General features: G+C 48.5%; 1 protein-coding gene across 4 annotated transcripts in view; it reads left to right on the top strand.

The window, feature by feature from the left end:
• Positions 1–1133: 1133 nt before the first annotated feature.
• The window catches only part of LOC118211916 (protein CBFA2T2-like), a 36642-nt gene continuing 13076 nt past the window's right edge, over positions 1134–24699 (top strand). Inside the window, exon 1 of one of the 4 annotated variants that reach the window (XM_035389498.1) lies at positions 1134–1254. Coding sequence is in view for 1 of the 4 variants with exons in the window: in XM_035389496.1 (XP_035245387.1) it covers positions 1394–1421 (28 nt within the window). In the remaining 3 variants the exon portion in view is untranslated. The other 3 variants (XM_035389496.1, XM_035389495.1, XM_035389497.1) reach the window with 3 other exon arrangements.

Raw genomic sequence — 24699 nt, 5'->3', positions numbered from 1 at the left:
TGCTTGGTGATGGTAGGGTGTGTGTGTGTGTATGTGCACTGTACATGAGTGTGTGTGTGCATGTGTCTGTGTGCGTGTGTGCGTGTGTGCGGGGGTCGTGTGATTGTGTGCTGTAACTATGCGTAGTATGTGCATGCATAGTGGGTGAGCGATGATGTGTGTGTGGCACCTGCGTTTCAGGTGGTGGGATGCGAGGGGGTGGGTTTAGGGGGTCTCGTGTGTGGGTGGGTGGATAGGAGGTTCATCTGCATATCCAAATGTCCTCTTTGCACAGAACACATGACAACCTGGATAACAGTGTCCTTTAACTTCTCCTCAACGTGTCAGTTTTTTTGGAATTTAGAGTCTGCAATGAGATTTAATGTAATGAAAGTGATAGCAGGATTAAAATGTATTCCATAACATCCATAACTCTCACGATGAGATATGGCTATGTCTTTTAAGGACATAAAGCATTTATGTTTAAAATAAGAGCCAGTTCACACAAACTAATTGACATTATGAAGACAGTTACAGTATACATATAAAATGACTAGCATCCAACAAGTACTTTCATTGATACATGTCTCGTCTTACTTTACTGCTTGATAAGGTTGGGTTAAAAATCTGCCTAATGGCAAGGTAACTACGTCTTCAAGGTCAGAAAATTTAGCAACTGTTTTATTTGGTTTATCAGGCTGATACTGCGAATACTTTAGCCGATCTCTCGCGACAAAGTTGTGCTGCGATGAATTTAATACAATACACTGTTTCACTTGAGATCAATGTGTTAGAACCCCTCGTTGCCTTATCTAAAATACATTTAAAGTATCATTGGCTAATATTGGGATGGCAGGTAGTTTTGTAGTGTTTCCCTAAAGTTCGCAATATACTACCATTTTAATGCCCTTTTCCTTGTCGGTCCTTCATAGAGTGTTACAGCATTTCGTTATTCCGCATTTCTACACAAACAGTATTTAATAAATTTGTTTTATATGTTTTGCGACAAATATTGCATTTACTCTTCCAACGACCGAATTAAATGTGATAGACCGACGTGTTTATTATTTTGCCGTATACAAATACGCGGCACTTGCCAGTAGCCTATTTGCATATGTCGCTAATCTCCTGTAACAATGAAACAATGTCCCCATCTTTTAGTTGGCAGCTGATGGATCCCAAGGTCCCTCCCCCTGGAGATCTTCTGTTGAAACCATCAGGGACGGACGAGCTGAATGTGGCAGCTTTACATTCGCTTCCACGGATTGTAGGCTGGTAAGCATCGGTGTGTACGGTTGTGAATGAATAGCCATTTAGCCTACTGGACAACGAAGTGCGCTTTAATTTCAATTTAAAGCGTGTAGACTCCGACCTGCGTAAACACGATTCCCAAGCTTTCAGAGGAGTCGCCGACATGGTTGGAATCCCGGGCGTTTTTCAATGTGAGTAGACATTGTTTTGGTTTTTTTGCCTATCGTGCAGGACTCTCGAAGTTGACGTTTTGTTTGGCAACTAACCGTAGCACATGGCCAACGGGCTTGATTATTTCTAGCAGCCTGCAGTCATAAACGTGTAACCCAACGCGTTCTACCAGAAGCGTTTTACGGCTCATGCTAACTCAATCTGGATTGGAATGGGAAATTAAAATGACCACATCTCGTTATTTTTACAACGACTGTCATACAAATATGAATGCAGTGGTGTTAGGAAAATACGTTGATTAGCGCTTCTGGTTGTAGTGATCATGAAATTGGGCCGCTTTTCTCTGTTTTTATACATTGAGATTATTTTCTACACTTGTGGTCTATCCAAGGCACGTCTCCAGCCAAATTACATCTTTGGCTGGAGAACTAGAGACATGCTGATAGACAGCTGGCGCCACTGAGAGCAAGTGCCACTTTCAGTTACCCATATAGCTGCTTGGGAACACGCTATGCCACTGACATAGCCGTTTTGAAATGTGTGCGACCCCGCTGTCTTAAAATCAGTGTTCCGTGTAGTAATCCGTTAGCCAGAGATCGTGGAATGGGTTACATACCTCAGTGACGCTAGAACCATGCATTTATGGATACTTTCTCGTTCTTGACATGCAAATTAAGTTTTGTAAAGACTGACGGTCATTCACAAGAACAATACTCCAAGTAAAGCGTGGATTCCACGAAATGAATGGTTGTGGAATCCACGCCCAATGCCCTTGGTTTGCAAAAACTGAACGTTTAGAACACAATTGGCCTTCAGACTCAGGTAGCCTACCGCCCCATGTGTATGGACCATTTGCATAACTGACAGGTTAGCATAATTTAAAATATGCATTACATTTTGTGACATACTATAACAGCTTTAATAATCATCAAATAGAAGTAGCCTACCCTGACATCTCAGCAAGACTCCCGCAGGGATCACTTGCACGAGTTCCGCATTTTACTTCGAACAGTCCCCTTTCTACTGGGGATTAGTCCATCAGGCTAAGTTTTGCACCATATGGAGTTTAGAAGGCTTTCCAGACAATAACACCAGGCAGTCTAAATCTAGCAGGAGAAATCCCACCGCTCTCCTTGCCCCATGGGGCGGGCAAAGTCCTATTAAAGTGCATGTGAGGTAGCTACCATGCGCTTGGGGGCATTATTGTAGTGTTGTTTCTCCCGAGGCATGTATTTGTCCCCAGCGACCTTTCTCCAGACGAACGCTACATTTTGAACGACTTTGACATCGTTAATTATTTTTAATTATTATCAGCCGCTAGAGAGCAGCAGTGCTTCTGCACCACCTGGATTTTAATAATGACCAGATTTGTTTCTTAAATTTTGTTTGAATTATTCAAATGTTGCAGCACTGCCGCTGATACTGAATGTAATGTTCCCGGTGTCATTAATTCGATGCCGATTGATGGAAAACAAAAGCCTTTCGTTGTTAATATTTTTATTTCGTATTAACATACATAGTATAAATACTATGTAACGTACTCTTCTTGTGCTGTGCTCAAATAGGCTATTCGCAGCCCTGTTGTCACGCGATGTTTACCGAATAGATCGAGGTTATTGAAATAAGTGCAAACCGGGATCTAATATCAAAGGGGGAAATAGATTGTCTCTGGATTCAATCAAAACCAGGGAAAACATGTGCAGTTGGATCATGTATGGTTAGAATTTTCCTCCTCTTTTGGGACTGAGGGCAGCCAAACCACTGGCTTTAGGAAGAGAGAAATTAGGAGAGGCCTGCAGGTTTTCATTAGCTAGCTAATTGGCTTTTCGCCCAAGAGCAGTCTGCAATCCAACCAAGAAGGCCCTTAGTCATTTGCGAGAATTTTTCATATTGGAGAGGGGCGTCTTGGACTAAATTCACCCTCAGTAGACTGCCTAGTAAGCTATATGCACAGTGTAAGTCTACTGGTCATCTGGTGGCGTCACGGGTAACTGGAGCGACATCAAGTATCAGTAAGACACCGTGCATATGCTACCATAAGTAGTCGCCTTCATCCATTTTGCGTGGTAGCACGCGAAAATACTAGAATTCGCCCACGCAGTGTACTTACATTTGGGCTGAAGTGTTATTTATATAATTAAAACCTCAAAACTTATTCTCTTAATGCCGTTTGCACTCCCAATATACAAACCGGCTCGTGGTCCTATTTGGAATGCCTGGGTTTTCCCTGTCCATAGCTACAGAGCAGAATGTAGCCTACTACATTTTGCACTTTTGTACGTCGCTTTGGATAAAAGCGTCTGCTAAATAAATATAATGTAGTGACCCATTGTCTTTGCGGAAACGTGGATAATAAACATGAAAATCACATGGAAATAATGATTTAATGAACGCACAAAATAAATGCTCTTGTGGTGTATGCTCCATCGTCGTGGTGGCAGGAAATCAAACTCAACTGCCTCCTGCCATCCCATCCGTTTAGCCGGGCTACCCATGGTGCTATCAGACCTTCAGGTCTGATAAACATGAGTCAATCCGCTGGGCGTCTTTGGACGCGCGGGCTGTCAGGTGGCGTCTGTTTCGTAAAGATTTGCAGTCGGTTTTGAGGTTATATCCCCTCGTAGCGCTAGGTGGTTGTTGCTGAAGCAACTCAAAGCAGGAGCTGATTGACTGTCCTGAGAACGGCAAATTAATTGACAACAGGCCCGCACAGCTGTTTCTTGTTGCGACGCGCAGCGTGTCGGGGAGGGGTTGATTGTATCCAGATGTGTACTTCTTTGCCTTGCCCGCCCACAGCCATTCGCTGGAATGTCAATCTGGAGGAGATTGCAGCCCGAACACTGTCCACAGTTTGTAAGTCGTTTTTTTTTTTCTTTTAATATGCATACATAATCTGTATGTTTGCCTAACGTTGAATCAGTTCAAAGGGTCTTCTAGTACCTGGCAAAGGAATGTAGGGTCTTTTAAGTAGTAAATATTTTAACATCTAGTTAATTTCCTCTCTAACTCTGAACTGATTGTTTTGATATTTTTTAGACTGCCTCAATAGTTTGTGAAGCCAATTTTAAGGGTTGGATAGGTGTATTGTGTTTTTTTTTTTCTTCATGTCTCTTTGTCCAAATAGGAATAAAAATGAAAATGATTTTGTTGCGTAGACATTCATAATCTATATTCATTAAGAGTGCGGGCTCCAGTCTTTCCTTCCTATGATTATCTATGAGAAGCCAACGCACCATTTATTTGTTATATAGCCTAGTTTGTTAAACTTCTTTGAGCGCATGGGTTGGTAATTCTTTTTTATTTTTTTTCATACAAAAGCTTATAAAATAATTTGCCCTGTGTTTTCTAACACAATTCGCCTCGATCCTTTATACACATGAGTGGGAATTTCAGAGGCCTGTTTTCTGGAGGGTTTTGTATTTTTTTGCCCTTTTGTATGAGGACATTGATGTAGAACAATGGTAGTAGTCACCCAGAGGTAAATTAGAACGGTCACAGTTGAACAGGGGGCTGAATGGGACGCAACATGTGCTCAGAAAGGCACTCTTATCTCCACATTACGCTCTTAAGAGAAAGAAAAAAGCTCTCACCATTTTGAAACAAAGGCGGGCCTGGATGCGTCTATCCTTATTTCTCTTGCTGTTTTTCCCTGACATTTGCCACAGTCGCTTTCTCCGTGGGCGGCTAGAAGAGCAGCTGAGCTGCGCGCTCGCAGTCCGCGCCTTCCGTGGCCGAAACCCCCGCTCGCGCTCGCCCTCTGAGAGCCACTGAAGGCTAATGACAGCGGCGGCATTCGGTGGGGGAGCTCTTTGACGCGCCCGGCTCCCTCGCTGGCAGGCGGGCTTCTCTCACCCACGCTGCCCTTCGCGTGCCGCCGCGGCCGGCTGAGCGCGCCGCTTTGTGTTTGCAGTTTCTGTTCTCCTCAGCGCTTAATTCCTCTCAAGTGTGAACTTGGCTCTGGTTACAGCAGTAGGCTTATTCTAGACTTTGCCGTTGTGCCACGGCTGCGTTTCGAAGGCCGCTCTATGAGAAAATAATATTTATTAAAACCCTGGTTTAAAATACCCTATCAAGGATCACTTTTATGTTGGTTAGGGTATACTTGGCATGTCCAGCTAAAAAAAATTCTATTAATACATTGTTCAAAATGTCTGATACATATTTTCAGGGAACAGGCTAATGTGCTCCTTAAGCTGAAAACAGGTTATTGTTATTATATTCATACAAAAACAAGATGTATTCTTATGTAATGCTGCTACGAAATGAGTGCATGCTTTTAGAGGTAACTGTTCGGTTTATGTCAGCATGAGCAAGCGAGACCAAAGAGGTAATTTCAGGAAAAACTGGTCAGTCTGCGTGACAGCAAAACGATGTATTTGTGAAAGAGTCAGGTGTCTGTGCGGCGCCAGGTGTTTTGGGAAGTGCACGTGTGCACTCTGTCTGCCTTGGGCTCTATCACTGAACAGACTCTCAGGGGCTGTGTCTGCATGTGCGGTTTAAAAATCGCAGGTGCTGGGTTGAACTGAAATGACCGTGAGAAACGTCCTTCGCCGAAACTTTCTCTGGCCTATAAGATCAAACCTAATGAGCTTTCTTTAGTGTTTAAGAAGGAATGGTGCAGGATTAATTGTATTTGAGAGATGAGGGCCCAAACCACAAATATACCCGTGTTCTGATTCACTTTTACTATGTTGAAGGCGGTCTGTCTTAACAATATAACCCAGCAGTCCTGCTTCTGCTGAAGTTAGGTCACACTCAAAATCAATTAACACCACTTATTCTCTGAGCAGTAATACGTGACATCTCCTAGCTTCTGCGCTTGCACCCATGCTGGTATTCTCGCTTGAAAATTTCCCATTTCCCCCCAGCTAGCTACTCACACTATCAAATAAATCAGTTCTGCCATAGATAGCTTTGAACCTCTTCCAGGAACTGGGCCAGCAGCAGCAGCAGCAGTTGCTGCTTGGTTGTCAGGGAGAGAAAGGATTCGCACACCATTGTGGGTTCGCACCAGGGTTGCCAGATCGGGGGAAAATCCCACCCACATGTAGCCTCTTCAGAAATATTCACGAGGGACATTTCAGAGTAAAAATATGTGGGAGTGAATGATAGGCCAGGTATTTTAAAACGTGGTCTGGGTGAAAGTTTTTGGGACACTTATATAAGAGCTGATCAAAGATGGGGGATTTTGCAGAGTGCATTGGGGGAATGAAAATCCCAGGCATCTGGCACACTGGAAAGCGCATCCCCTGACAAGCCTAAACAGAGCTGCCCCTGAGACACGGGAAAGGCATTCAGAGCTGAGCCAAGAGCAAGACCTTATCTGCAGGCCTGTAATTGAGTCCTTGAAAAGCCCCACAGGCCGGCCAGGTGTTCACAATGCACGCTCCAGATGAGACACCTGCAAAACACAGGTGTGGCCGTCGCCCGGCAGAAGCACAACACAGCTGCTGTGGCCCCGAGGGGTGGGGGGGTGGAGGTGGGGGTTGGTGTGAGGGGGGTTAGAATGGGATCAGCTGCAGGTGGAGGAAGGAAAAAACAAACTGTAATCCCTTCACCCAGAAGAGGAGCTTCTCGCCGGGGGTGTCGTGGCAGAGCTTTGAGGGAGCACTGGGATGGACCTCCCTCCCCTCACCTCTGATGTGCGTTTAATTTAATGCTTCTGCTGGTAGAATTCTGTCCATTTCTCTCAGAACATGAAGACCCATCTCTTCAGGAAATACCCCCCCCCCCCCTTCTCCACTCGGATTCCCATTCTCTTCCGGGTCTTCACCTTATCTACCCTACATTCTCTTTCACATGTTAATTATAGTGAGGGATTACCTATCGCTGGGGTGTTTTGGCGTGACCATTGTACTTCTCATTAATCATTACTTGAGATGTTGGCAATTTAGGAATATAGGCCTTTTCCTTGGTAACACTCCTTGTAAGCCGTTCTGGATAAGAGCGTCAGCTAAATTTTAATGTCATTCTGATACAAGAGACCAAATACCTTTTAGCTTTTTGAAGTTCAAAAGTGGGGTTGTTTTCAACCCCTATTCTAAGGAGCTCTAATTTACCATTGGTGATTATTTCTAATTGATTATCAGAATCACTTACAGGATTTCCAATGCATTGCAGAAATGCTTTTCTAAATCCTGTATTCTTATTACTAATGCGCACGTTAGCAGTGGATGACAAAGGGTGTCTTCAACCTGGTAACCTGCTTCCATGACAACACAAGCATCTCATGAAAGGGGCTACATTCCCTCAGACTGTGGCACCTGGCAGTGGCTAGGCAACTGCACAGTGATTCAATCACGTCTGCCTCAATTTGGTTACCTGCTGATATGATGGACGAGGAAGTGACCAGATACCCATCATGCATCAGATATCCTCCCCTTCCCAGCCTATCCAGTGGCCAGGGTAACGGGTAAAGGCCCTGGTGAGAGCAGTGTGCTCTCTGGGGGTCTCTTGTGGGCGTTCAGCTCGGTTATGCCATGTCTGTGAACATATTTCTCCCGGCGAAGCATATGGAGTATACATTGATTTAAAAAAAAATCTCCTGTAGAGTTCAGCAGCCCGTCTGTTTTTCCTGGTTGCTTTTCTCATTTTGAGTTTGCATTCCAGTCCTGAGACGACGTCCCAGTTCTAAACACCGCCAATGCTTTATCAGCCCATTTCTAAAATTGCTCTGAAAGGGATCCTAAGAAAATCGCAGTCTGAGTTTCATTTTGAGTCGGTCCCTGAGATAAAGTATCGGTGGTGTTTAGAACTGGGACGTTATCAGCCCGTTTCTGAAACCGCTCTGAAGGAATCCTTAGAAATTTGCAGTGGAAAACCATCCGGATCTTTCTGATCGTTCAACATCATTTTGTCATGGGTTTTTCAAGCAAGGATGCATACGGGAGGGTGTTGAAGTGGCTTTTATGTGTAGGGTAAAGATCTGAAACCTTATTGCTCCAGTTGTCTTGAAGACAATTATGTTTGTGTGTGTTCATATGCGTGCGTGTGTGTGTAGAAACAAGCTCTCTTTCCTCAAGTCCTTTTTTTTACCGCAAGTACTTGCTTACGAGGAGGAGTCCACTTTACGTGCTGAGAGTGTGGATTGACTGGCACACGGCACAAAACCCGACCTGCGCTTTTCAAAATGATATACTTTTAATAATGAGTATATTTGGGGTTTTGGAGAGATGGTCTGTTAGCTCTATCTGGTATATAGTTTACGGGGGTAGAGAAGGGGGCTATTGAGTGCTGTTTACTGGATTATTTAACCATTGAGCGGGGGGTGGGGTGGTGGGGGGCGGGGCTGGCGTTGGGGAGCTTGGCGCTCTTCAGTGGAAACTTGTGGAAGAAGCAGCCAAGCGAGCGTGTGACCCACCTCGCATAAATTTTGGAGAAGCATGGAGATGGGGCTGCATGTACGCGTGCAGACACGAACGCAAAAAATCACGCGTGCAAACAAAAAAACACGCGTGCAAGCTCGTGCTTGCGCAAACGTGCACGTAGAAACCCGTGCAAATGCGTACGTGCACAGCTACATGTGTGACCGGACGCACAAACACGTGCACGCACAAATATGCATGCACAGACATGTACGAACGCAGAGGCACATGTATGCGCAGATGCATACGTACTCTCACACACACACACACGCACACACACACACTGAGTCCTCCCCTCTCCCGGAGTGTAAGGAGAGATCTGACGGTTTTCCATGGGTGAGTAGGCGGGTCAGGCCTTACTTAAACTAATCGCTCCCAGCAGTGTTGAATAGCCAGACACTGTGGAGCCGTGGGCTGAGGTTTTGGAATGCCACTGCCGGCTCAATGCCTGCCTTTCATCCAGAAGGGAGGAGAAGGGGGGAACAAGAGGGGGAAGAAAGGCAGAAAGAAAAAAACCTGGAGCCATTTGTTATGGGTAATATGGGGAGGTGGGGGGGAGGCGGGGGGGGCGGCACAATGGCGTTGTATGCCTGAGCCCAAGAAGGGGGCAAGATAGTAGCCAATGACATTTAGTTTTAGCCTGCGGCAATCTCAGTATGTGTTTAACGTCTTGAAGATGAGATGTGAATGAGAGTTTAGTGTGCGGACAACAATGTTTTGGGGGAGCGGGGGAGGGAGGGCATTGGGATATTTGGGGGGGGGGGGGGGGTGGTGGAGGGTTGGTTGTTGTAGCAACACAATGAGCTGTTCTGAAAGCGAAGGGGGGTCCCCTATTCAGGGTGCACCGCAGTGCTCAGTTTGGCGCCCCCCTCCCCCCCATTGGTGGCGTTGGTGCTACAGGTGGGCGGCGAGCTCCCATGACCAAACGGCCGCTTTTCCACAAAATACGATTTTCTCCGTAAGAATTCCGCTGCCCTTCTCACGCGGGAGAAAATAAAGAAAAAGGGGCCGTTCTGGGTTTTCTGGGGGTGGGGACTCTGCACATGCTCAGTAGAGAATACCCCACCCGTCGCTGGGTTTTTAAGCAGTGAAAGGGTTTTTTTTGTGTGTTTTTTTTGTTTAATTTTCTTACGTCTCAGGCCGGTACCTGGGAAAAGCCGGGGCCAGGACCGCGAGGGGGGGAAGCCCACAATCGCTTCCCTTGCAGCATCGGGGAAAACCCGGCCCCGAGACGCGGCGAGCGGGAACGGGGCCAGCGAGCGGGGTGCTTTGGCTGCGCCTCGGCCGCGTGAATAATGAAAGACGCGTTGGGCCCGGGAGGGAAAACGCGAGCGATCGTCTTTTAGGGCGCCGATGGGAAAACTGCGGAGATGAGAGGCTCCAGCGGTACAATCCGGGCGGGACAGCTTTTCTTCATTAACATGACCACTTGGGGGAATTAGTCCTCCATATTGAAATATTGCGTGGCTTATGCGCACATTTTTTAAACCACTCATAACTCATTAACATGCAATTTATGTATGATACAAGATTAGTATAAAAATCAAAGTTGACGTGTGACGGGTGTTCATTCTATGCTTTTTTTTGGTGTTTCTTGCTTTACTTCAATGAACAGATTCAAGCAAATGTTTTGATTATTTTGTGGAAAACTGAAAAATAATCGAGCACTTGCTTAAATCTGTTCATTGAAGTAAAGCAGTGAAAACAGGTTAAATGTCCAACTCCCCTCGCACTTCATCATTTGACACCTTCGATGAAATGAACATTTATACAATGAATACAGGATGCAATATTTACTTCCCTTTCTGCCTGTACGGTCAGTGGCCCATTTAGGCCACGCATTAAATCTGGGTGTTGCACTCAGAAGTTAAGGCACGAACACACGCTGACGCAGCGCTGAGCAGCAATTCACAGTGGGAACACGAGGACCCCATTGTGGGGGCCCTGGGCCCCTCTGTGCCATGGTCCCAGCCACTCCCGGGGAGGGCGGGGGGGGGGGGGACTCTCACCCCTCTGGTCCCTCTGAGAGACCATGAATGAACTGGCCCATTTAGCCACTAAAACCAGGCCGTCTTTTGAGGGAAACCTTCACACCACCGGCGTGGCCGCGCACACAGCCTCTTGATAGGATTGCTGGGCTACCTTTGTGATGGTAATGGCCCCTTTTTTTTGATTTGGGAAAATTGCTGTTTAGGCTACCGCGAGATGGTCCCCGGGCCCTGCTCCACATGCCAAACACGCAGGAGCCTGTCTGCCTCGCCGCCGCCGCCCTACAGGCTCCGTGTGTCCCCCCCCCCCCCCACCCCCCAGTGCTTGTGTGTTTCTGCATCAGAGCAGATGATGACGCCGCTGCCGTGGCCTGAATCTGGCCCAGATTACAGCGCCAGGGCACCATGACTTCACTTACAGCTGATAGCACGGAGTGATAATTAGCTGGTGATTTAAAACATTGGCATCCCCCATTGTCGTCTGGCAGAAATGAATTAGGCGGTTTACACTGAGTAAATATTGAGTTATTTATTTGGGAAATATACCTGTATCCTTGTTAGAAATAGTAGTAGTAGTTTTAATGGTGTACTTTCTGGCAAATTTCCTTATAGCCTAATAGCCAGTTGTTTTTTTAGCATGAGTTGAATGTCTGTGGGCAGATAGGTGAGTTGAAAGCATTGCATTTTCTGTCTTGCTTGCGAAGCTAACGTTCCCTTTCAAGAGCGGTACCTGTCAAATCCCATGCGACCTTGCGGTTCTAGGAGGCTGAAAAGATGCGTGTCCACAACTGCGAAAGAGCCTATCAGCGATTCCATGAATTGCTTTTGAATCGGATACTTCATTAGTGTAAGTCTACAGTAGTCGGACCATCAGTCCGACAATCTACCCAACGTAAACATTCACTTACAAATGAAGTATGTTGATCACTTAATTCCTAATGCTAACCATTCTAGTCTTTCGCAATGCAGCAGACGTCCAGGTGACGAATGCTATTAATTGCTGAGTGGTGACTGGGAAACAGCAATCAGGCTGCTATTGTTCCACTTACTGTAGAGGTGAAGCGAGCCATCAATTACAGACTGACGTTCGGGAATGGAAGATCAATCATTCTTATGATTAACCTAAACTACGAACGTGTTGTAGCAGACAAAGACCAATAAAAGGCATAAAAAGGTATCCTTGTTAACAGACGTGATTTAGACTGACTGCATTAATTTTCATTAAGCTCGAGGGGCGAGTCTTTTTTTCCATACCCTACCGTGATCTAGCCCCCAGGTATTTTTTTTTTTCTCCTATCCCCTTCCACGCAACCTTCCCAAGGAGGACAGAGAAGCGAAATAATGATTTTTCCGCCCCTTGCCCTCCTCAGCCTAATCTGCCTTTGAGCTCCAGTCTCGGTGCGCGAAGCGGTTGCTGTAATATCGTGTTTATTTTTCTAAAAGTAAATGTTCCCGGGCCTGCGTTTGAACAAAACCAGATGGCGAGGGTTCTCTGGGACGTCTCATTCTGTGGGTAGAGAGAGGGCTTTTCTCCTGCAGTAAGTTCCAATGGTTTGCAGCTGCAGGACGGAGTTAAAGTGAAGTGATTCCATACGTCCGCTTTCTAGTATCGATTTCTTTGACAAAATAAACACAGCGCTGTTTCGTGCGTTTTTAAAACGTTACCCCTGCGCAAAGCCAGGAAGCCGGCTGTACTGCGGTTCGCGGCGCCTCTGAGAGTAGCCTACGTTACCCGCTGCGTAGATGCCCCCGCTTGTCTTCAGTGGCATGGCCACCCAGCTGCTGCACCAATGTCCCAAGATGCTGGCTCTGGTTCAACTGTAGGCCACTTTAGTAGCTTCGACTGGCCTCTTCCTAAGGACTTCCGATTATGCTCGCCCTCTCTCTTGCTCTCTTTGCAGGGGCATAGGCTTAATGTTTTATGGAATTTGAATATGACTCTAAAGCCACGCTCGCGGTTGGTGTCTGGACGTAAGGCTCGTGACTGGAAATGTGGATGCTGTGGCTCGTTGTTGTATTGAGTTAGGTGCTACTTTACTAGCGTCGCAGGTAATAAAATCCTGCTGTTTATATAAAAGCGTAAAACAAGGCCAGAACGCTTGACGACGGGCCCTGCTGAGCAAAACTATAACAATCAACTGGTGTCATTTAAAAGCAGCAGGACTGCAGCTGACTGTAATTTTATGACTTGAACTCTAACAGGCTTTAGGTTTGTGCATTCCAGAAAACAGACCTCAGCATTTAACCTTTCACAGTGTGTAACAATTGCACGTGAAAACAAGTGAGAGTAGCATTCCCTTACCTACCGTCATAGTCCTCCCATTTACCCTCACTGAGTAGGCTTCATGTGGTACGTGCATGCATGTGGTCACTCACATTTATTTATTGTCAAAGTACAGTGTGTTTTACTTGTATAAGCTGGCGTGAGTGGGCATGCACGTGCGCACACACACACATACACACACGCACACCAGTGCAGCCGAGTGTTTACTGGAATGTTCTGTTCTCTGCTTTCTGCGAAGTATGGCGGTAAACAACCAGTGGCAACCTGCTGTAGAGGTCTGACCGGAAAACCGTGACCACAAGTGCAGACGATTGCAGAAGCCAAATGGACCCGCACCGTCGCTGTGTCTGCGCACCTACGGTGTCACTGGCACAAGCAGGGCCTGGGCTAAATACCCCATTACGCTTTATACCGCAGGCGATGGATAATAAACAAAAAGAAAAACTGGCTGCACTTTTATTTTTCCTCAAAGGGGCTGCTCCTTTTCAGGGAGTGCATAGTCAATAAAACAGAAAAGACTTTTCACTGCTGATTTATTGTTACGAGTGAATCTGAAATCCCTTGCCCATAGTTTTACATGCTAGGAGAGAGGTCACCAGGTCAGCAGAACTAATATTTGGAGTGTAGTTACGTCTGCGCTGCGGCCAGATTAATCAATCAGACTCTTCCCCACGTACTCCACAATCAGTAGGGGGAGGCTATTTCATGGATCACTCTCTCTCTCTCTCTGCAGACACATCCAGCAGCTGTACACTTTGGATTAGAACCAGGCAATCCAAGTGCTATTCAGGGGCCGAAACAAAATGTAAAAATGAATAAGAATAAAAAGCAAGGCCGTGAAATCACAAAAAGTCACTATTTTTGTGACTGAGAACGGCAGTTAACCCCCACCTCCCCCCCCCCAACCCCCACGTTTGGAATTGGCACGGCTTTTGTTTTGCCCGTGCGTGCCAGAGCAATTAGTTATGTTAATTACGAGGCCCGTCGGTAAATACATTAAATAGATTAGCAGCAGATTGGCTGAGTTCCACGGAGGGGGGGCGTGGCCTCGCTCGTGTCGTCAGCCTGGCAGCCAGCCCTTGGAAACAGAGGAAAGTGTCTGTGAGAGAAAAGGTGGGGGGGAGCGGGGGGGGAGGTGCTGGCGAGAGAGAGAGAGAGAGAGAGAGAGAGAGAGAGGTGGGGGGAGGACTGGTCTGCTTGGATATCCTTTTTCCATCTGGGACCCATCTGTGTTTCCTTGGCTTTGGCCGAGCCGCTCGGGCTGCGCTGGAGCTCACATATGTGGGAACGCAAACACATGCCTGACATATGAAGGCGTGGAGAGAGGGGAGCGAGAGAGAGAGAGAGAGAGAGAGAAAGCAGGAAGGAGACAAACGTGCTGCAGTCAAAAAGAGAGAGGCGAGCGACTGAGCCACAACAGGGAGGAGGTGAGGAGCAACATGTTCTGCTTCTTTCTTTCTTTCTGTGTGTGTGTGTGTGTGTGTGTGTGCCTGTATCTGTGCGTGCGTGTGTGTGTGTGTGTGTGCGTTTTCTATAATGCCATTTACTGTGTCCTAGCGGGCTGACATTTTGTCGCCCCAGGCTCGTTATTTCATCTCTTTATGACCGTTAAGGAGAGGCTTGCGGAGAGAGTGTTTTTTAACTGAAAGAAATGTCGAGAATTTGCTGTTTTGGCTGCTCTGTCCATTTGAAACTAGTGCTATTTGTAACCTTGGTTTCTCTTTTCTGAAGCGATGGTCCATATTTCATAAATTTTTTTTAAAGAGCTGAATATTGTTGGATTTAAAAAATACCAACGGTTGTCTTTGCAAATGATACTGTTTTTTATGGAGAAAGTACGTGCCCTTTGATAGTCGGTGTCATTTTTGCATCCAGAATCTGCGCATAAAGTTCCTTCCATGTGCAGTGTTCGGATGCCAAGACGGCAGATTTATCAGTTTGTTTACCGATAATTCATTCCCCTTGTATGTGTGGAGCGATGCAGTTGGTAAGTTGGTTGCCAGGGTTGCTACTGATCATTATTTTGTCAAAAATGAGAATTAAAAAAAGAGAGGAGGGGAGACGGGGGCATGCTGCTCATCTCTTTCTTGAATGGCCCCTTGCGTGTGCCAGTTTTTATTCATCGCTCTTCCATGGGTCTCGGAGTGCACTGAGCTCCGCGGTATTAACTCTGCCAGGACGCCCCTGCTTAAAGTCACTGAAAAGCACCTCGGGCTGCTTCGCTAAGTGGCATCAGCAGTTGTCTTCACATTCAAAGTGAAATTTACAATCGGGGCTTGAAAATGATATTAGTTTCGATGGGGAATAGAAACTCGGGGGGGGGAGGAGAAGAGTTGTACATGCCGGGCAAACAGCAAATCAGCAGCTCTTTAATGAGTGAAACCTGTTGATGGGCTGGCTCAGACTGCGCACCCCAGGTTTCTGCTCTGTAGGTGTGTTTTGGAGCTGAAGAAATAAGTGGAGGGTTTGCAGGTTTTGAGCAGGTCTCCTTGGCTACTGAAGAAGAAGTCCTGCTTGGGTTCACATCCTCCTGAACCCTTGAGATGGAAAAAGTTTGGGGAAGGGGGGGGGGGGGGGGGGCGGGAGGGGTTGGTGCAGGTAGAGAAGCAGAGCAGAGGCCTGTTTTTGATTCACCCCCTGAGATGGGGGTGGGAGTTGGGGGGGGAGGTGACGGCGGTGTCCTGGACAGGCTCAGCTCGGCGGGTCCGGCGCTGGGGTGGCTTGGCGGGAGATGGCGCGGCGGAGCCTCGGGGGGTGGGGGTGGGCGGGGCGGGGAGCCTGGAGATCGTCACTCTGACAGCGGCGGTCTGTCCTCTCTCTGAGCGTGCTCGCGTTTGGCACGGAGACGGCCTTACAGCCTCTCCGCTTCTGTCTCCGCTCCGCTCCCGGCAGGCCGCCCGCGCTCCTGCACGTCAGCGCTTTCCACGCCTCTCACCCGGCGCCCAACTCACGTTTTCTAAAACAAATACGCGCAGTGCCTCGCTCAAGGGGTGCGACGACATTGCCGCGCCTCGGAATCAAACCTGAAGCCTTTTTGCAAGGGTTACAAGCCCAGCGTCTTAACCACGAAACGTCATTTCCATCGTTGTGTTAAAATGGAAGAATTTGAGGATATGTTAGAAAGTGCTGCATTACGCTTCCTTTATGCTTTTTGCACTTAGCTGCCCACACAACGCGCTACATGTGCTCCTGAACAGTCCCTCCACTGATTTACTCATTTAGATCACCACATCCGTGCCTCAGAGCTCACTGAGTGGGTGTCTAATGGACTTCAAAGTGCTCCCGCAAGAAATTTATTGGAACCTTGATAAAGTTGTCGACGTCACGCGCAATTGCCTGGCGAACTCTGACCTCTGCGAAAAGAGCGCTCGCGCTCCCCGGCTCTCTCTCTTGGCGGGCGGGCGTTTAGGGTTTTTGTGATGTTGGCGACGGTCGGTCGGTCGGACGCGGGAGCTTTAAGCGTCTGCCGAAAGCGCGGGGCAGGATGCGGCAGATCAGCTCCGGCGGCTGGCCCGGGCGCATCGGTGGCTCCGTGGCCTGCCGGATTGGGGACCCGGTCCCAGTCAGAAACCGTCTCCGGCGGAAAGGACCGTCTTATTGCGCGTGGGCGTGCGAGGCTGAATGGGCCTTTTGTCCCGGGGTGCTCGGTTTTTGAAGGACCTCCTTCGGGACGGTGCGGAGAAGGAGGCGAAGGACTGGCTGGATGTCCTGAGCGGGGGCTCGGGGAAGAAGGCAGGGATTAGGCTAATGGCTCGCGCCCTGCTAAGTGACCCGTGAGCTCTCTCTCGTTGGAGGGACTGGTCGGCACAGAGGCTCGTTCCTGGAGGAAACGAGGCTGGCTGTCGTAATGCGTTTGCCCCCTGGATGGCCTGGAGCAGGTCCTGATCACAGAGGCCTGGTAGTCCAGTGGACTGTACCTAAGCCTGTGTGTGTGTGTGTGTGTGTTTTCATACTGTGCTGGATTGCTCTGCACATCCCTTGTCTTTTCAGGGTGTTTGTGTATTTATGCATGCTGTGTGTGTGAGTCTGTGTGTGTTTGTATATTTGCGTTGTGTGCACGTGTGTATATATGCGTGTGTGTATGGCGTGTATGTGTGTGTATGCGTGTGTGTGTGTGTGTGTGTGTATGGCATGTATATATGTGTGTCTGTGTGCATACGCGTGTGTGTATGTGTGTGTGTATGGCATGTGTGCATGCGCATGTGTGTTTTGAATTGGCTAGGTGAACAAGGTGCCCTTTGTGCAAGTACACACTGTGCCTCATAGGCCCCCCTGTCGTTAGGGTGAAATTTGTCAGGCAGGGTCGCGCAGGTAGACATGGAGACTGTGCCCCCCCGCCCCCATAATCTATCATCTCCTGACCTCCAGGGAGGGTGTTTGTCTTGGCCCCAGTCCCCAGTCCCCAGTCCCCCCCCCCCCGCCACGTGACCGGGAGGCGCTGGTCTCCTAGACTCCTCCGCTCGGCTCCGCGTTCTCTTTAACCCGTTCTGCTTTACGTTAGGCCTTCGCCCCCAGTCATGGGGTGGGATGGATGGATGTGGGGGGGGGGGGGGGTGTTCCATGAGGAATGAATTACATTAAACGAAACAGGTCCCCAGACCACCAAACCTCACTGCCCGCTTCCCAGCTTTCTCCAGCACAACTGAAGAGTTATGGCACAAACGCTGTGTAATGAGTTATAGCATAAGTTTCCATTTTTGAAGAAAAAGAGAAAACAAATTATATAAGTAAATCCTCCTACATGACACACACACACACCTACCTATACACATAGGCACGCGTACACACACACACACACACACACACACACACACACACACACACACACACAGGCTCTTTTATACTTAAGCACAGCTGTCTTCCGTCACTGTCTCTGTGTCTTTCTGAAAGAGTGCAGAGCAGTGAGTTCAGGTTGGCCTCCTTGTGCCTCGACTCGCCGTCGGCTCAGCCAAACAGCTTGATGACACCAGCAGCCTGCTTCCTTAACTGTGTCTCAGCCAATGAGGGACTCGCTTCTGAGACGTCCTCAGGACGTCTTCAGATACGCTGTGGAGCCGTCCTCACTTGTCCTCACTTGCTGACAGCTGAACAGTAATGGATGTTTTGAGAGAGTGTGACCTGTTGGATCTTTGCAAATATTTGATAATCAGATATATATGCATACGCACACGCTCTGAGTCTGCTAAGCGCTCTACGACCTTCCCTCCTCTGAGTCCACTAAGCCTTCTATGACATTCCCTCCTTTGAGACCGCTAAGCGTTCTATGACCTTCCCTCTTCTCAGTCCACTAAGCCTTCTATGACCTTCCCTGCTCTGAGTCCGCTAAGCATTCTAGCACCTGGACGCGTCACGTCCTGGTTTCACTGGTTTCTGGTGACCAGCTCGCGTCGCGTTTCATAAGCGTAGCGTTTCAGACTCCCAGCTGTCCGGGCGGAGGATTTCACTGGGCCATTCGGGGAAACAAAAGGGGGTCTGCGGGCAGGTTAAGTGGATCGTCAGATCTTTGTAACGTTTGTCGGGTGAGCTCTCTTGACCTTTTCCCCGCGCGGCCGCGCCTGGCCTGTGATTCATGGCCGTTCGCGGCGCTGCGCGCGTCGACTGGTTCATGCGAGGTGGTCTCGTCTGTCGCTCGGATGAAAGGGCCGCGGGCGTGAGCTCCACCCGCGCCGTCTGACCTCGAACGCTTCGTGTAATCGCGCGGGATCGTCTTTCCTGGGGAAGCCTCGGGGTTGAAAGAGAGACGTGTGGCGCGAGGGACGCGGGTGACTGATTGGAGGGAGAATCGATTAGCCGCGGAGAGCTGAGGGGGGACCGTAACACGGTGAGCCGATAAGCTGCTGGCTGGGCTGGCTTATCGGGGGTGGATTTGGCCAGCGTTCTGGTCCCCCGGTGCCGTTCTGTGTTTGAATGATCCTTACGCCACGTAAGGATCCTTACCCCCACCTCTGATAGGTGTCTGTTTGACTCACCTGGCCAGTGAACCACTTCACCTCCCATAACCCTCTCAGGTTTTGCAAGGTGTTCCTGAAGTCCAGTAGAATAGAACTAACTTGTTTATGAAAATAACAAAATTTGGACAGATTATTTTGAAATATAAATGGCTCAATGAAATTTAACTATTTTAAATGGTTGGGGAGTGGATTGAAACTGAAGGAAGTGATCCTTGGATAACCTTCATTTTTAGGGATACTAAAGACCTTTTATCGAAGTCTTTTTCGATAGTCTGACCATAGTGCTTGTGTTATTGTTTACTTTGTCTTTTTTATTAATGCTTGCATTGAGGTAGTGGGAACTGGAAGAGGGTTTTAACTGGTGGCACTGACAGTTTTGGGAAGCGTGTCCACTTCGGCAAAAAGCCGCTCAACATTTGGTGAACCCAACCATGAGCTCCGCCAAGCGTGCCGATTTGAGTACAGGTGGTGTTTACAGCGGTCAGGTAGAAAACGCCTGAGATTGAATCTACCAAAGGGGAACAGAGAGACCCCCCCCCCCCCTGCCCACCACACCGCTCCAGCATTTCTGGCACGTAGGGGTGCGCGGGTGACCCAGGACACGGAGTTTGACGTGACCCCTTTGCACCCTCTCCAGGGAAACCTCTAGTCTCTGAAGGGTTCGGTTGTCTCTGCGTGCCGCTCTCTCCGGTTCTGATGGGAAATATTTCAGCCATCTGGCTTCTGGCCCCGCTCGGGAAGACGCCAGTAATTGTTTTTCCATCCGCGATTATTTCACTGGCGATTGCAGCTCCGTGACGTCGCCGTTTATATTTTTATAATTGTTAGCAGAAGGAATTAGCTCGCTCTAAGAAAACTCAGCTCGCAGGGGTCCCGAGCTTGCAGTATGCCCGTGGCGAAGGCGCACATTTAACATACAGGAACGGATTTAACGGCGAGCCGCGCTCCTTTCTCAAAGGTACCGTGTTTATCTTGGCTCCCGGCCAGATGGAGCGTCACTGCGAACACTGAAGCGTCTGTCCGAGCCAAGAAAAACACGCGCGGTAATTTTCAGCCTCGCGCGTGCGACGAAAACCAAGTAAATACAAGGGAATTTTCATTTTTATTATTTTGGACCCGTCTGTTTTTAGCCACCCTTAACGCGCGAACTAATTTCTCCTCCACCTCTCGCCCCCCGCCCCCGCCCGCGCCCCCTTCCATCTGAAACGGAGCGCTGTTGCTTTTCTGGCCTGGTCTGAACGCGGTGAGTCGGACGGGCTGTGCCTAGCAGAACGCAGCGGAGGAGTCACTAAACAAGCAGCCCCATGTGGGCCCCCACGCCTTCGCCCGCAGAAACCCAACAGATGACCGGGCTCCGTCTTCACCTGCTCCCACCTGTGCTCACAGTTATTATCTACAGTAGTGCTTATAGTAATGATAATGCTGCTACTAATGAAAATGATGACAAATATTATGTTTATTGTTAGTATTGTTGTTGTATTTAATTTAATTATAAAAAAGTGAGATTCATACTGACCGCTGGGGTTGGGGACAAGACAGGGGAATGGCGAAAACTGGAGAATTGGACTTTTAGAGGAATCATCCGGAACATATCACAGAATTAGAACTTGGCATTTATATGCAATTGGAGCTTGGCTCGAAGCTGTGCTCAGTTTAGCGTGGCTAATGTATATGAATTCAGTGGGCAACGGCAATGGCGATTTTACAAATAGTACTTCAAGCCAGAGTTTTCCTCGTGGTGTCATTTGAGGTGACTACCTGCTCTTCTCCCATACCGTCACGAAACGCCAGCCGCAGCTGCGTGTCCTCAGCCACAGGGATGCTAATGACGTTTGATGTCACTTCAGTAATCAACCAGCTGATTCGCGTTGATGGAGATGGTATTGTTTGAATCTGCGAATTGAATTAGGCTATTTCTTGAAAGACGGATACAGTCCCTGGGGGCGTTGATTTATGGGGGTGGAGTAGCTCATGGTGCATAAAGTATCCGGCTTTATTTGTTTTCGGGAGGGGGAAAAAAGGAATCCTTCTGCCACATTTTGACCCCGTTCACTCAAGTTTTTCATCAAAATAAAACACTTCAGCCTGACATTCAGCAGACAAGGACCACCTAATGAACAATGGTGTGCTTTCGACAGTAACTCATCAGTGTTACAGTGTTTTCAGTGAGTTCAGCCGATCTGCAAATTATTAACTCCCCGCAATCTTTTGTCTGTTATCTTTTTGTCTTGGTCAAGAATTCCTTCTCGACTGCAGTCCATCTTTATTTGAGGTTCATCTGGAGGGCAGTCGATGGTCTCGAAGGATTATCCTGTTGTCAAAATGTAGTCAGAAAGAGAGTGGTAGCAATGGGCATGATGTAGGTTTGAGCTCATCGCAGAGCTGACACCATGGACTCATTCTGTGAACGAGCCACTGGAGTGGGGTGGGTGGTGGGGGGGGAACAAACCACTGGGGTCGGAGGGTGGGTTGCAGAACAAACCACTAGGTTGGGTTGGTGGGGGGATAAACCTGTGTTTGTTGTCTCCTTTTCCGGGGGGAAACAGAAACCTGTTGCTTTATTTTGGGAGAGGGGAGAGAGAGAGAGGGGGGTGGAGAGAGGGGGAGTGTGTGTGTGTGTGGGGGGGGGGGGGCAGGAACAGATGTGCCGCGCATTGTCGCTGCGTGCGGACGGGCTGGGGCCAGGTGCAGGCTTTGTTTGCACCCAAGTCCTCTCTCTCTCTCTCTCTCTCTCTCTCTCTCTCTCTCTCTCTCTCCCTGCCGTGCTCCGAGTCTCATACCCCCCCCCCCCCCCCCTTTTCCTTTCCCTTGAAAACACATTGTCTCTCGCTTGGAAGAGAACCCTAAGCCTTCTGTCCCCTTCTCCTGTCACAGGTGACTGTTGGAGGCCCCAGCTGGTGAGTTCTTGCCCGATTAGATCCATATGGTGTTGGGGGGGGGCGGAAGGGGTGGGGGGTTTCTTCGGCAGCACACAGGCTAAGGAGCTGAGGGCTTAACCCTGTTGAGTCTCCGGCCTTGGAGGCCTCTTTTCTGAACAGATTTTTTTGTGGGGGAAATCCCCGAGGCAGCGCAGACCCTGGCTGCCTTTTGTTCTCGCTCTTCAGCCACCGCAGGCTTTTCACAACACAGCGCCTCGGGTCCTTTAAACGAAGGAAGGGTGGGTGTTTCGCAGAAAAAGGTCCGTGAGCTGTTTCTCCGCAGCCAGTCAGAGCTGTGGGAACGCCGAACCCAGCACGAGACTGTCGTATCGTTTAACGTAAACAAAAAAGGAAAAAAGAATCGAAAGCCGATCTTTAGCGTTAACGGATGTGTCCGTGGGTTGGCGGCTCCGTGGCGCGGTAAGGGTTACTCTCTCCTCCGCCGCGGTTGAACTGAGGTCTGGAGGACCGGGGCTGGCCCCGTGCCAAGGCGGTCTCCCGCGGCGATGACACCCGCTGAGCGTCCTGGGAAAGCTGTCAGACTCAGAGAGGTGACGGGCTCAGTGTCACCTTCGTCCAGAGAGCTCTCCCCCCGCCCCCCTCCCACCCCAAAACCCTGACAGACGTCCCACAGAGGCTCCGCCCTTCCCTGACCGCCAACCTGACCGTGACAAAGACACAGGAGAGAGAGGCAACAGAGAGAGTCTGCTCTGTAATGTCTTTCCACGCTACCCCTACCATGTGAAGCCAAGCTGAAAGCCAACAAGAGAAAAGAAAAACAACAGAAAAGTCCTTGAGGAACGCAAAGAACAGCTAATAGTATCTCGTCAAAATGTACCGTACAAAAAGATGGAACTCTGTGCACAATACAATCGCCAATTGTCTTTGTTTCTTTGTTTATTATTTTCTGTCCTCGTTTTTTGTTATTTCGTTAGAAATAGCCGTTCACTCGTATTCCATCCATGAATTTCCCTCATGCACAGAACAGGCCTAATGGCAGACCTGCTCCTTTGTGTCACCAGCTGAAGGGGAAGGTTTTTCACCCTGAAAACACCTGGTTCTGCCTTCCGCTTTCCGAGGGAAATTACTGTTGACATTTTATGGGCTGAGCAGCGAAGGCTTTGACTTTAAACAATGGCTCCTTTCCTCTTTTATGCTCGAAGATTAAATTTACACAAACCGGTTGGAAATTTTGGAGGTATTTATACTAGTGTTAGCATTCTGTTGACTGAAACGTTCACATGAATAGCAGTGTGTGGGAGATTTCTTCGCCTGCTCACCTGTTCTCAACACACTTTTAGGTGTGAGGAAGTTATTTTTTTCCTTTTCATGTTTTCCCCGCCAGAAACGGCTCTGCATATTCTCTCTATCGTGCAAACATAGCATCCTCAATCCCCACAGGCCTACCAGCTCACTTAAGGATAAATAGTTGGAGACTGCAGTAAACATTTCATTCCATCCCATAGCTTTCTAATCCCATATTCTCTGAAATTTCTTTTCGTGGAGGACGATTTCCTCAAGAAACAAAGTTTTGGTGTTTAGGGATGCACGTTTGTGTCAAATGCAACCGTTTCTGTGAGTTGCGTTTCAACCTTCTTCTACATTCTGCTCGGCTAAACGAAACAAACGAAACAGCCCTGGAACACAAATCTTTTTGCCCGGCACGCTGATACGACACGCTGAGAGAAGCAGAGCAGGTGGCCGTAGGAGCCAGGTTTCCCAAAGGCTGAGACCAGAATCGTGTGTTCTGTAACACAACGTGGCCAAAACAAACTTGGTTGTCGTGGTGAACGGGTAATGGGATCCCTGTGGGCTAAGCTACCTCTTTAGCGTTTCTTACATATTCAGAAATAGTGTGGCAAATGTCAGTTTTCATTTACCTCTGAGGAACATGGCGGAGTTCGGGGAGGTACACTTTAGTGTAGACGTCAGCATCCCTGTTTGAGAAATTTCCCAGAAGGCCTTGGGGTGCTGCTGTACACACTTTGTCCCTCCTTAAGAGGGGGGTAGGTGTTTTTAAAGCCGTCTGAATTGACAACAGGTGGCACACACACCTGCTTGGCAAATAGGCTACATTGTGCTAGATCAAATATTTATCTTGGGTGGCCGCTGGGGAAACAGAGTCCTCTGGTTTAGCTGATGGTGGTTTGTAGAGTGTATTCAGTGTATTCAGATTTTAATCCCAGAAGTACATACCCATCACGTCAGCTTTCTTATTGGCTCTCACATAATGCACTCCCTACACTCCGTACAGGAACTGGTGTGAGGTTGTGTGCATGTGTGTGTATGTGTGTGTGAGAGAGAGAGGAGAACACACTTGACTACAGAATTGAGACCCTTGTCCAACCCTGCATCCAAAGATGGCCTTCATCCCTTCTTTGCTGGCCGATGAATGGCAAATTGACCCTGCACTTTTCTCTGTTTTCCCTCTTAATGGGTGACCTTTGACATCCCTGACCCCGTTACAGAGAGTGCACAGAGCCATGGTTGGGCGCGGTGGCCGGGGCTTCAATGCGTAGCGTGCTGAGTCCAGGGAAACGGTCCGTACGGGCATGATACGGTTTCCTGTCTACAAGGGGGCCAAATTGAAGTAGTGAAAAAACAACAAAAAAAAACCCATTGGAATCACTTCAGGAACTGCCCGGAGGACTGAAGCCAGGCTTAGATCAGGACTCCTGCAGGATGGAGGGACCACACAGCGTGTTGATGGGGACTTTCTAGAGTATAGGTTCCATCTTGCCCCGTCTTAGTCCCGTGTGATAGAAACCCAAACAGCTTCTGTACATCCGGCCC

The sequence above is a fragment of the Anguilla anguilla genome, chromosome 13 (genome assembly GCF_013347855.1).
Source record: "Anguilla anguilla isolate fAngAng1 chromosome 13, fAngAng1.pri, whole genome shotgun sequence".
In the NCBI taxonomy this organism is placed as follows: Eukaryota; Metazoa; Chordata; class Actinopteri; order Anguilliformes; family Anguillidae; genus Anguilla; species Anguilla anguilla.
The sequence above is the reverse complement of the archived record's forward strand: the minus strand, read 5'-3'. Positions and strand labels throughout refer to the sequence as shown.